The sequence below is a fragment of the Blennius ocellaris genome (assembly GCF_963422515.1).
Source record: "Blennius ocellaris genome assembly, chromosome: 5".
NCBI classification, from domain to species: Eukaryota; Metazoa; Chordata; class Actinopteri; order Blenniiformes; family Blenniidae; genus Blennius; species Blennius ocellaris.
This window is the reverse complement of record NC_137654.1, coordinates 18,102,746-18,115,627: the sequence shown is the minus strand read 5'-3', so window position 1 is coordinate 18,115,627 and position 12,882 is coordinate 18,102,746. Positions and strand designations below refer to the sequence as shown.

Genomic DNA, 12,882 nt, shown 5'->3' with positions numbered 1-12,882 from the left:
AATCCAGAGATTCAAAGCAGTGAAGTCACGAGCTGACATCAGGGACGATCTGAAGAATTCAGCTTCGTTCCAAGTGTTTTCATGAGAACAAGAACACGCGAGGAGACAGAAGTTATACCCATCTCACCATCCTTTATTATTGTTCACGAGCAAGCATCGACTTCACTACAATCGGCCTTTCAATTGGTAGAAAAGTGAGAGCAGCTCCAACAAGCACAAAGGAAGCATCCAGCCGTTCAGAAAACATCGTCACCGTTCGTTTTGAGGAAATATTCAAAAGAAAAAAAAAAACAACCCAACAACAACAAAAAAAAACCCCCAATAAAAGTAAATAGTATCTGGAGTGTCGAGGATGTGTGAAACAGACAATCTGAGGAATCAAGTGTCTCGCGCTCTCCCATACTTCCTCGCTTCCAGTCTCATAAAACCCCCCCCAACATGGAACAAGACGCACAAGTGTGGTTTCATGCAAGCGTGGTGGCGTGATTTTACGGTATGGCTGCGTTTAGATACTTCGGCAGTGACATTCATTATTTCGACCCGCTGACACCCGAGCTCAAAAAGCAATAAGAGCCAGAAAAAAAAACCAAAAAACCCCACGAGGGCGAGTTCTGGCGAACTTGGACATGAAGTGTTTGGACACGCTTGGAAATGTGAGGATTTTCAGAGTCGGCGGGATTTTTTAAAATATTTTAAAACTTGTGTGAATTCTCATGCTGCCCTCAAAAAAAAAAAAAAAAAAAAAAAAAAAATCGTTCCTCAACCACTCAGGCAATATTTAGGACACTGTTCAAGATCACCTTCCACTATACACAGATGGGAGCCAGTCCAACAGAATACCCTGGTCTCCCTGCCGGAGCCTTTCGTAACGCACTGTACATCATTTAAAAGGTGGACGCCGTCAATATGATTTAGTACAATATCTATAGAAGATACAATATGGCGCTACTGCCTCTACACATCAACAAGGACACATGACATCTATGTAAAATGTTGTCACTTTTAATCAAAACTAGCAGTGGACTAATTGTTACGACGAACTGAGCGAAACGGTATCCCCGGCTAGAAATGTGGCGTTACAAAAAAAAAAAAAAAAAAAAAACCCTCCCGAAAACAAAACAAAGAAAACCGCCACAAAGAAAACGAGCGTGGATAAGTGTTGTTTTTTTAAAATTTATTTTCTTATTTTTTCTTGTTTAGACCTGCTAATTATGCTATGATCGGCAAAAGGCACTCCCATCTCAGCCGGCTCAGACCTGGCCCTCGTTGCTTGGTTTTACAAGTCCCGGGGGGGGGAGGGGGGATCTTGGAGGGGAGACTGTTAAAAACACAAACCTGTGACACACACACTCACACACTCACACACACACAAAGGAGCACGAAAACCACCTTTCAAACAGACTCTCCGATGTGTCCAGTTCTAAGTTTGGCTTATGAAAATAAGATTCAGTGTTGCTCATCCCGATGTTTTCGTCAACGCGGACACAGCCTGCCTTTTAAATGTCACGTTAACATTTAAACTCCGAAGCTCAACGCATGAGACGAAACAACTAAAATACCCCCGCCGAGGGGCCGCGTTCTCCCTCCGGCGGTTCTGCGAACGATATTTACAACAGTGACGGACATCAGTGTCTGAGAAGGAGATCCAGGTTGAGACACGCTTTTCCCAATCGACTTTCCATTAAGCTTCAAAAAACTTAACACCACGAGGAAAATAAGTTTACCAAATGTAAACAGATATCTGAGAACAACTCTACAGTACAGTACCGTGTACGATAAAATCTAGTGGTCTACTGCAAAAGAAAAAAAAAAAAATCAAAAATAAAGTCATTTTAAGATTTTAAAAAACAGAAAAGTTGTAGTAATTTAAAGTGTTTTCCTGCTCGCGCCCTCAACTGTGACTCCTGCAGCAGCGCAGCGATCAGAAAACAGGCTAAAAGTATTCCTAGAGTGTTATCGTCATTGTTTCAAGGTTAAATAGTCGCGCCGTTTAAAACGGGGAAAAACCTGCAATAAAGCGATCCCAAGAAGTCACTTCACTCCTCTCCCCATAAACTACAGCCAGCAGATGCTCCCTTCCAGCCCCCCCCCCCCCCCCCCCCCCCTTGCTGCCTGTCACAAAAAACACACTTTAAGTAGCTTAAATGTTTTTTGTTTTCCTTTTAAAAAAAACCTTTTCCCAACTCCCGTCAGCAGAGCAGCACAGGGACGGACCGGGCCGGTCCAAACTTTAAACGCCTTTAAACACCATCTTCCAGGTGACCCGCAGTTTGCTGAATCTTCTTCTTCTTTTTTCTTTTGTGGAACTCGTGAAATGTTGATTTGTACATTAGCAATGAGAAAATCCCGCCTCCTGTACAAACGGGCGAGATCTACTGGGAATGAAAGCACACCGACGGCGGGAGTGCAGGTCAAAGCAAAACGCACGGAGGAAGCTGAACCCGACGAGAAAGCATAAAGGAAAAGAGCTTTTACCCTTACTGACGATTAAAAAAAAAAAAAAAAAAGAAGAATAGAGACAGATAACAGACACCACTTATGGAAACCTCCACTGAACAGTCCTGGGTTTCTCATCATGAAGCAGACCTTTTTTTCTTTTTTTGTACAAGCATGATGGAGCAGCTTTTTGCAGAAATTCAGCGACATGCTACAGCCTGTGTGACACAAATATTCTACATTACGTAACTGCGTCATTTTTTTTGTTTGTTTTTTTTAGATATTGGACCCCCGTTGAGCAGGCCTTCACTAACACACCGACTAATTACATGGTTTCTTTGTATTTACAAAAATCTTTAAAAAGCAATTTATTTCTCTACACATATGACTTCTCAAATTTCCTCATGCACTATAAAAAAACAAAACAAAACAACAACAACAAAGAAATCAGCAAAAAGAAGAAAAAAAAAGAAAAAGAAATGTAGTTTATATATTTAAAAGCATCATTTCGTTTAACTGGACTACAAGTCAAGAAAACTCAAGTCAAAGCTATTTTGTGTGTATGTGTGTGTGTGTGAGTGTGTGTGTGTGTGAGTTGAGCTGCAAACAAATCTAAAAGCATTAGCAAATATTTGACATCAGGAAAACTGAAATCATTCTGAAAGCCGTACGTGGGAGAGCGAAAAACAGAAAGTGCAGGGTTGGCTTCCTCACACAGTTCCAAACAAATGTAGGCCAAGTTTTCCTGGGACTTAAAATAGAATAAATAAAAAAAAAAAAAAAAAAAAAAATTAAGAGTAAAAATCAGCAATCCGGTGATGACTACACTACGCTGAGTACCACCACTAAGAGAACAACAGGAAAATCTTGACCAACGTTGTACGCCGAAGGGAATTCTTCTTTTTTTTTCTTCTCTCCTTGACATGAAAATGTAGGGAAGGAGGAGTGTGTGTGAGAGAAGCAGTGAGAGTGTGTGTGTGTGTGTTGTAAGTGTGTGTGGTAAGTGTGTGAGAGAGTGTGTGTGTGTGTGTGTGTGTGTGTGTGTGTGTGTGTGTGTGTGTGTGTGTGTGTGTGTGTGTCTCGGATGTGTTCGTGGCTTCTAGTAGGTGAGGGTGGAGTCGTCCCACTCCAGCTGCTGCTGTCTGCTGGCCCCCTGCTGGTCCTCCGGCTCGCCGCCCTCCTCGTCCTCGCTGCTCTCCGACTCGGCGCTCGTGATGTCGTCCTCCTCCTCCCCGTCCTCGCTCTCCTCCTCCTCCTCTTCCTCCTCCTCGCTGCTGTGCTGGTCCTCGTAGGTCTGGACGGAGACGGAAAGCGACGCATTTGTATTGTAACGCAGCTGAGCTCGTCTTTTGACGGGTAAAACCCACCGAGATCTGGAGGTTCTGCTCTCACAATTTAATCTTCAACACAGTTTTGTAAGTTAAACTGGGATAATTGGGTTTTACGGGGAATCCGCCAGTGTTTACAGTTGTGGAACCTGATCTGATCTTATGATACTCCTCTTATACGTCCCTGTGGCTGAAGTGGCGTTGCTGCATTTCTCCATCTCGGTTCAGACGGTGCAGGTCTGAACTGAACGCCGTGTCAGAGTTACAAAGCCGTAATACAGTAAAAATAAGTCAAACATGCTCGTTCTATACTAATGAAGCAGAATCTGTACGACGAGAACAGAAAATACTGTGAACAAGACGGTTTGAAACTGAGGAGATTTATCACTTATACAGTCAGACATCCAGCAAATATGTCACATAATAATAACTAGTGATTCAGAGAATAGCAGTGGGTGTTTTTTTTTTTACCAAATGAAGCTACAAAATGTAATATTTGACCATTTTACTCAAATGTATGAGGTTCACTCAGCTGTGACGCTGCAGCAGCCCGACTTAAAAGCATCGTGCCTATTGTGACGACCAGAAAAAGTTGAAATTACAAATGAAATGAGTCAGAAAAGCATGAATCCAGTCTAAAAATATTCATGCCCTGCCCACAACCATGACTCATTAACCATGATTTGAAGATTTTAGACGGAAGAAAAAGAAAAAAAAAAAGTGTTTGGTGTATCTACCTATGAGACGGACGACCGGTTGAAAAGATCATGAGAATATGATTATTTCACATCATGTATTAAAGTGACACCGCGTCTCCACCATCCCCCCCCCCCCCCCCCCCCCCCCCCCCGCAGGACGGTGAATCAGTGGGACTCGCACGAAACTGGGACACAGTGTCGACATCACCCAGAATGCATTAGCAGCTGAAAAGCCGTCTCGGCTGCAGCCCAAACCGCATTTTGTCGAGTGGCGGAATTCTGTCACGCGGAACCTTTCCGCCGGCTCGTCTTCACAAGGGTAGGGTGGGGGGGGAGGGTTTCGCCGCGTCGTTTTTTGTTTTTTTTTTCCCCCCCGCTCTCACCTCCATGGGGTTCACGGTGATGGTGAGGGCGGAGTCGTCCCAGTCCATCTCGTTCTCCTTGCCGTTCTCCTGGTCCCTCATGGTGCGCTGGTGCGCCGCCCGGATGCGGAACACGCCGAGGATGATCATGAACACCAGGAAGCTGACGCAGACCACGATGACGACGGTGGCGGCGCTGGGAACAACTGCCGGGGGGGGGAAACACATCATGAAATGACAGGTGAGGTGTGAACGGAATAGAAAAAACAAAACAAAGCCGATAACTCTTCAGACAGATTCCCGTGGGATGACGAGAGCGTCTGTTTGGGGGGCATTTCTAGGGCTTTCGTTTGGATGGTGACTCAGTGCGGATGTTTAACGGGCTCTTAGAGAACGACACACGAATGCATTCCGTAGCTCGAGGTGTCCCGTCTTTCTTTAAATAGCTTTGCCAGCACCGCTTCGCTTCGCCCCACACGAGCGGGGGACCGACTGCGATTCGGCCCGGGCCGGGGGCGCAGAGAGATTAGCAAAATAAAAAGGTTGTGCTCTGAGCGCCGCCCGTGCAGATGTCACAGACGGCACTCAAATGTAATCCCTAAACTTTAAACTCTTAATAATAATAATAATAATAATAAAAAAAAAAAAACACCAGTGTTTTTTTATACATGTCCTAGTTTCACATGCCTGGTTAATAGATATTAATCCATCAGCAATGACGGACATGACAGGGAAAATCTTCTCAGCAGAACGACAATTAATCAGATTACTGGTTTGATCATTTCGCATAAAAACAACAAAAAAAAACCCCAAAAAACTTGATATTTGTATCTCAACCCCAACATAATCTCATATTTCCTGGTACCTGAGGCCTGGTGAGCGTTGACCAGGTTGTGGCCGGACAGGTCCACGGAGGCGTGGTGGACCGGGTTGATGAAGTTGGGCTGCACCATGGCGTTGTTGGCGTGTTCCACTGGATTGGCGGTGTGGATTACGTTCACCTGAACACAACACAACAACAACAAAAAACAAAAACCAGACGATCACACGGACGGTCTCGCAAAAAATGGGGTCGGCAGCAGATTCTGGATGGAGAGAGGCGCTCGTCCAGTCGCACCTCCACTTTGAAGTCGTTGCTGACGTAGCGGCCGTTGAGTTCAGAGCAGACCAGTTTGAACTTCCTGTCGAACAGAGCCTCGGTGTGCCAGTTCTTGTATCGTATGAGGTGCAGGACCTGCTCGTAGTTGGCCATGGTGTTTACACCTGGAGCACCAGACAGAAGAGATAAGTCCAATATATAAATAATAAAAATAGATCAAGTATGAGGAGAAAAAAACACAAAAAAAAACACCTCATATAAAAACACCAAATAAGAACAGAAATCACATCATTGAACTGGAATGTTTGGAGGGTATTTTTCTGTACCGGTGATGACGAGGCCCAGGTTGGACGAGCTCATCTCCAGGGCGCGCTGCTGCAGCTGGGATGTGTCCACCTCCAGGCTCTCGTGCTCCCCGTCCAGCTCGTCGCCCACGACGCTCACCTCGCACGTGTCCAGGTTGTGCATGATCTCCTCCGACACCACCGTCTCTTGGACTGAGTAAAGGAAAAAAACAACAAAAACAACACAGGTTTTTGGCCTCAGTTGCAACATTTGCAAACTTTTTTTTTTGCATTTTCTGGCTGATTGGTGTTTATTGTGGCTTTGTAAACACAGAATTTTAAAACACGTGAGGGAACAAACCTGACATTTAAATATCAGAAGTGACATTTTTGCAGGATTGATTTTTAGAAAAAGACCTCAAATTCAATCAAGATGCTCAACTGGTTTTGCCAAGTGAATGCTTTTTCTTTTTAAAACTCAAGCACTGGATACTAACTTTTCAATTACAAGTCACAAGTCAGGAATCTCATTTGAATGTATACAGGAGTTTGAAAGAAACATATATCCTTCAATGTATTTGGTCGATGGGCTAAACGTTCAATCAAACTGAATCAGACCTGATTTGTAAACACACCAAGGATTACAGAGGTTATATGTCCACAAAAGAACTGATGCTCAGCCAGTCGGACAAAATCAATTCTAAGCCGAGCGATGTTAAGTACGGTCTCATCGGTGTTTATCGGCCTTTACAGGGGAAACAAAAAAAAAAATCAAGCTTATTATATAGATTCGTAGTTGAAATGAAACCCTCCTCCTTTCTGATGAACAAACAAGTCTGAACCTTTTGACTCCTGCAGACTGATTCCTAATCGTCCGTCCTGCAAGGTGAGGCGGTGCCCTGCAGGTAATGGCATCAGAGGTCTGTAAAGCTCTTTTGTCCCATATGGCCTGCTGTGAGCCACAGGACATTGTATCTTGCTGTATCTGTGTCAACATTAGTGCGTGTCTATTGTCTCTCCTCCTCTTAGCTTTATACCCGGACGGAACAGATGGCAAGGCTGCTCACTGACCCCCCCACCCCTCCCCATAAAGTAGTAAACAACTTATCTCTTTCCCCTCTCCCTCCCTCTCGCTCTATCTGTCCAATCCCTTCATCCTCGGGCTCTAATCCCCAACATATCCAGCCACTGTACATCCCCTCGACTGTCAACTGTACATTGGCTGCGCCTGCAGAAGGTGCATACAACTCCGGGAAGGTAACGACTATTCGGCACTAACGATCCACGAACCTGACCGAGTCCCGGTAAACGTGATCGGGGACTGCGTCGGGGGTCTGTGTGTTTGCGCATCCGTCTTACCTGTGGGGTCGTCGTCGGCCCCCTCGGCGGCCTCGGACTCGGCGTCGGCCTCCACTTCGCGGGTGATGGTACTGACGATGCGGAGCTCGGGGAACAGGGTCACTCCCTCCTGGCTCTCGAATTCCGCAGCGCTGCGGGCGAAGTGGTCGATGCCGCTCAGGCTGATTTTGGGCTCCTCCGGCTGCAGGACCATCACGTAGCCCTCGGCGTCCGGCACCGACACGCACGCCTCCTCGTTGAAGCATCTGGGGAACAAAAAAATACAGAAACCCTCAACTTTAGGTTCCGAACACAAAGCATTTTTCATTTAACTTGAAAGACAAACGCGCCCTTTGAACGAGGCCTGCTTTCACAAGCACGCGTAAATCCAACTGTTTGTAGTGAGACAGACTGAGGAAAGGTTGAGCTGACATAATAATGACGATATGTCATGGATAATTTATTTTTTATAATATTACGATTATCTGCCAAAAACAACACTTTCTCTGATAAATGAGCCGCGTTCATGCATGTGTGTTTCAGGCATGACCAAAAAGAAAACATCCTCCAAAACGTATGACACATTCTGTGTGTGTCAGAAGGTCACAAAGACAGTAGGCACAACACATGCAGGCTGTTAAAAAAACACGAAATATTCACAAGTAGGATTTATCAGTTACGCTCAGACAGATGTGATGGAACTTGTGTGTGTCAGATGTTAAAACCCCAACGTTGTACTTCCCACAATTGTTTCTGTAACGTCAATATCTATTTTTTCAGAAACAAAGTTCTTTAAAAACTGAAAAAAAATTAGGAAAAAAAAAATCAATTTTAACGTCCTTAGTCCTATTAGTGCGAACTGTTAACTGGCATCAGCAAATATTGTACTTTGTGTGTCTTTAACGCTCGCTGTTAAACTGCTTCTGAATTTCATGAACGTGTCAGAAAAAGGTGAGCTTTCAGAGTGCTGAGTAGGTTGATAAATGCTATTTAGATATTTCTTCCCCCCCCTCATCTCTGAAGACATCAAAGAGAATTGGGGAAAAACAAAGTAGAGAAGACATACGGCTCCGCTGCCTGTCATTCTCAAACACCAAAACCGCTCATGTTTATTCTCTTTGATATGGAAATCAGGCCAAACTCTTGACCCCCCCCCCCCCCCCCCCGTCTCTTCCTCAGTAAAACCACCTTTACATGTAAAGTAGCATGGCGATCCCCTCGTCTAGAAGGCAGAACATAGCTGCTTCAGAGACACCGGGGCTGCTGTCGCCTGACAGATGAGATGACGAAACGGATATGAAAGAGCGAGTATTTTAAGCAGCGCGTCCACTCACTTGACGGTGGTGGAGATACGAAGGTGCCTGATCCCGGGCGTCGGGAACTGGCGGGAGTTCAGGTAGGAGATGTGCTGCATGACCTTGTCGAAGGCGTCGATGTCGTCGCCTTCCACGGTGAGAGAGGACTGGTTGGGATTGAACTCCACCTGAGTGGGGGGAGAAAAAAAAATTAATTAAAGCTGCAAGCAGCATTGGCCGGCACCTCGCAAAAGACCGCCCGTCGAGTGGCCACAATCCTCTAGACCGGTTAATGATCATTTTTTAAGTTTACATTTTTTTTTTATGACTTTAATTTTGAAAAAACGGCGCCAAAACCAGCTAATTAGCTAGTGATTCGTGACCGCAGCGCCCCCATTAGGTCACCTACCAAATTTAAGCTCAATCGGACAATGTTTGCTAGCATGCTAACAGGCATGCTAGGCCGCAAGCTAGCCGATCCACCTGAACTTCTCAGATGGTACTCGGCAGGTGCCCCCGAGCCGGAATCTAGTTTTACTTCAATTCTGGTGTGAATGACACAGCACTGATGGAACATGAAATGTTTTTCAAAAACTTCCACCGACATGAATTTGAGGGCCTTAGGCAAGTAAGTCAGAGGATGCAAGACCACCTCGTAATGGAGACTGGATGGAACATTTTAAAAGCTTCCAAGTCTTTTCATTGGTGCCGAGACCACAGAATTGACCATTCTTCAGATTAAGGGTCAATAAATGTATAATGAAACAATAAATCCAATAAACTCAAGTCGTCTTTACTACGCCTGTGAAATAAAGATTAAAAACCGAAGAGCGCAACCTTCTTTGTGGCTCGCATGAAATGCAATGCCTCGTTTTCTGAAATTACGGACATTTCTAAATATTAAGAATGTTCTGGCTCACTGGAGACTCTGCAGAGCTCGAAAAGTTCATCTAAATTCATTTTGAGATGGTTGATTTTTTTTCTTTTTCTTGATTAATGTCTGACTCACCTTTTAAAACCTCAACCAAAATCTTTTGGCTCATTCTTAATGCACAAATATTCAAATAATCCAGTCTGGATGTGTTCTGCGACTCCTCACCTTGACGGCTGAAGCGACCTCCTCGGGCAGCTGCACGTCCAGCCCCTCCTTGCAGGTGTACAAGCAGTCGATCACTTTCTTGTTCTCCAGCTTGCCGGAGCGGACGATCAGCCCCGCTAGGTTCCCGCGGAAAAACTGAGCCATTCGAGCATTTGCGCCTGATCACAGGGATGTGGAGAGAAACCCCCCCCCCCCCAAAGAAGTTACTTAAATGTACATTTCATAGATTTGGACCTTTTCTAGGCTGACGACTGAAGCATGCCATCTCAATGCGTAAAGCTGACGTGAATAGACTCCATGCAAGTTAGTATAGGTGCTATATGATGGATGAGCCTTCATCGCATGCAACATTTCATTAGGAGGATGAATGTTTACTGTGACAAAATAAAACCAAACTCCCAAGGAGGGCTCGCAAGAAGATAACAGCAAATGAGTCAGCCCTTTTTTATTTCTCCCTTCGTTAAAAGAAAATGCACTGTAAAATGCTCGGAGAGTGACGAGGAAACGGGAGATGTGGTATCTGGAAATAACTGAACGTCAAGAGATTTATGATCAAGGGCTAGGAGCTGCCAAGGGGACAGGTGGAACAGCTGTGTTGTGTCTCCCTGTGCAAAAAGTCTGCACCGCTGCAGAGCCTCTGACGAACTCGACATCTCAAGGTCACACAGTCAATCTGGCTTTATGTGTGTGTGTGTGTATGTGTGTGTATAGTGCTTTGGGTTTGTTATCCGATATGGAGAAGCTACTGCTTCTCACCCCAAGGTCACACTATGAAAGAAAAGCCAGCACTGCCAGAATACTGCAGCCAGGTCAGAGTTTTTGTGCTCATTATGTGTCTATTTCTGTTCTGCTGGTGTATCAGGTTGTGACTGGAGGAAAAAGAAAAAAGAAAAAAGAAAAAAAAAAACTGTCTGGCTGCGCTGCCGCAGTGAGAGGAGCAAACAAATGGAGGATGGAGAAAATTAATGACCAGGCCGCAATAAAACACACCACCTCATGCTGCAAATGGATCACGGACAAACAAAAATAAACCGTTCTGCGTCGATAAATAACGATTATTAAAAAAACCCATTCGCGTCAAAATGGCATGAGGATGCAGTTAGCGTGGTGGGACACTGTGGACACATGGACATATCTGGGGGAGCAAGGGAAAGATTTAAGCAACCTGAGGTGGACTCAGAGACTGTCTCAGTGTCATTGTCATGTCCTGAGTTGTCTGCAAAGGACAGAAACACAAGAGCAGGAAGAGAAAAGGGAGGAAGGTTGAGGATCTGCAGGAAAAGACTTGGGAGAAACGCTGCAACATTTCATAATCGGGAGAAGAAGTTGATACTGCATCCAACAGCCAGAAAATTAGTCGCGTGATGTGTTGTACAATTTCGTATCAAAGGCAGTTGGATGTCATTAGGAGTTTGGAAATAGTTTGTAACGATTCAAAAGACAGAACGATACAGAAGCTGTACAAAGAAAGGGAAGTCCCACAGTTCAATATGAGCATCGTCCTTCTGGGAATCTTGCACAAATAACACGTTTAGTCATACAAGGCAACCTTGAAAGGGATCCTAGAGAGAGAGAGAGAAAAAAAAAAATGGATTCCATAGGGTTTACCTTGCCAGCAAGCACCGATGGTGAGCTGGGCTTCAATCTTGGACGGGTGCAGCGGGTAGTCTTCTGTCACCAGGAAGGGCTCAAAGACCGTCCCGTCCACAAACATAGAGACGGTGGGGAACTCCACGTTGAGCACGTAGTGATGCCACTCTTTGTCACACACCTGTGAAGAATACGACAGTGGGCTTAAAAAAAAAAAAAAAAAAAAAAACCCAGAAGTCTGGGCCTATTTTGCATCTAAACGTGCACGTAATAATATTAGACGTGTCTGACCTGGTCGAGCTTCCAGTGGAACTCTGCTGGTTTGTAGTTCTCAGCCTCCGACGGGTCCTGACGCAGGAGGAAGATCAGCCTGCAGTTGTGGACGTACAGCGAGTAGTGGTGCCTGTTCATGTCTGCAGGGGAGAAAAGACCACAGGCACGACGAGGCAGTGAATGCGAGGCTGGTTATTAATGCTCCCAATAGGACATTCGCTGTGATTGTAGTTCAGGAATTTTGAGTGTCATGCAACTTATTTTAATATTTGTACGCTGCTTGATGATCATATTGGCCCTTATATGAAACATCCGGGTCTATTTTGGAGTTTTACACGATGGAAATGTTAGACTTGGTAGAACTGTTTTTTTCAACATTTTGTTTTTGCTCTTTCAGCTTGGTATTAGTTATCACACACTTTTATTAAAAGGCTAAAATTGGCCATGAGGGGCACACTTCCTATCGTCTCCCTTTTAAAACCATCATTTACATCACAGTTTTATTGCTCTTGAAGTAAATACAGAATAAAGATTTATAGCTTAACCCTTTTCATAAATGTGCAATAGATATAGACCGTCATGCTGCTGTTTCAGTGACGTGGAGCTCGGGAGTGGCGCTCAGATCACGGGTATGGCGCTTCCTGACCAGTGCACAGCCGCTCTGATGTAATCCTCCTTATATAAGCGGGGGCACAGAAGCTGATGAGCTGCCTCCCAATCAGTGGCTGCGGCAGAGACTTTGCAGTCAATACCATCGGCTTCTCGCCACAAGTCAAATTTACAACTATAGACAAAAACGGAAAGGTCAGCTTGCGCTTTTAACGGTGTAAAAAAAAAAAGGAAACTTGCTTCCGTTGTGTTGGACGGCCAGCCGAGCACAAATGTTGATTACGGCCTGGAGTTGCCGTGTTGGTTTTTTTTTAAATCCGCGACATACTTTCAGACACCATATGTGCAGCGGTAATGAGTAATGAGTAGAAGCAGTAATAAGCGTGACACTCAAATGCCAAAACGGGGTTTGACCTCTTCGGCGAACACCTGCTGTGACATTCGGAGGGCAACGTCACATCACACGTCATC

General features: G+C 44.9%; 1 protein-coding gene across 1 annotated transcript in view; it reads right to left on the bottom strand.

Annotated features, from left to right (window-relative positions):
• Positions 1–2,167: 2,167 nt before the first annotated feature.
• The window catches only part of clstn1 (calsyntenin 1), a 32,054-nt gene continuing 21,339 nt past the window's right edge, over positions 2,168–12,882 (bottom strand). The window contains exons 9-19 of the mRNA XM_080496068.1: positions 11,821–11,942; positions 11,548–11,710; positions 11,105–11,155; positions 9,940–10,097; positions 8,880–9,028; positions 7,567–7,811; positions 6,250–6,420; positions 5,942–6,087; positions 5,690–5,825; positions 4,846–5,030; positions 2,168–3,730 (exon numbers count right to left, since the gene is read on the bottom strand). Coding sequence (XP_080352194.1) covers positions 3,536–3,730; positions 4,846–5,030; positions 5,690–5,825; positions 5,942–6,087; positions 6,250–6,420; positions 7,567–7,811; positions 8,880–9,028; positions 9,940–10,097; positions 11,105–11,155; positions 11,548–11,710; positions 11,821–11,942 — 1,721 coding nt within the window. The 3' untranslated portion in view covers positions 2,168–3,535. The remainder of the gene's footprint in view (positions 3,731–4,845; positions 5,031–5,689; positions 5,826–5,941; positions 6,088–6,249; positions 6,421–7,566; positions 7,812–8,879; positions 9,029–9,939; positions 10,098–11,104; positions 11,156–11,547; positions 11,711–11,820; positions 11,943–12,882) is intronic.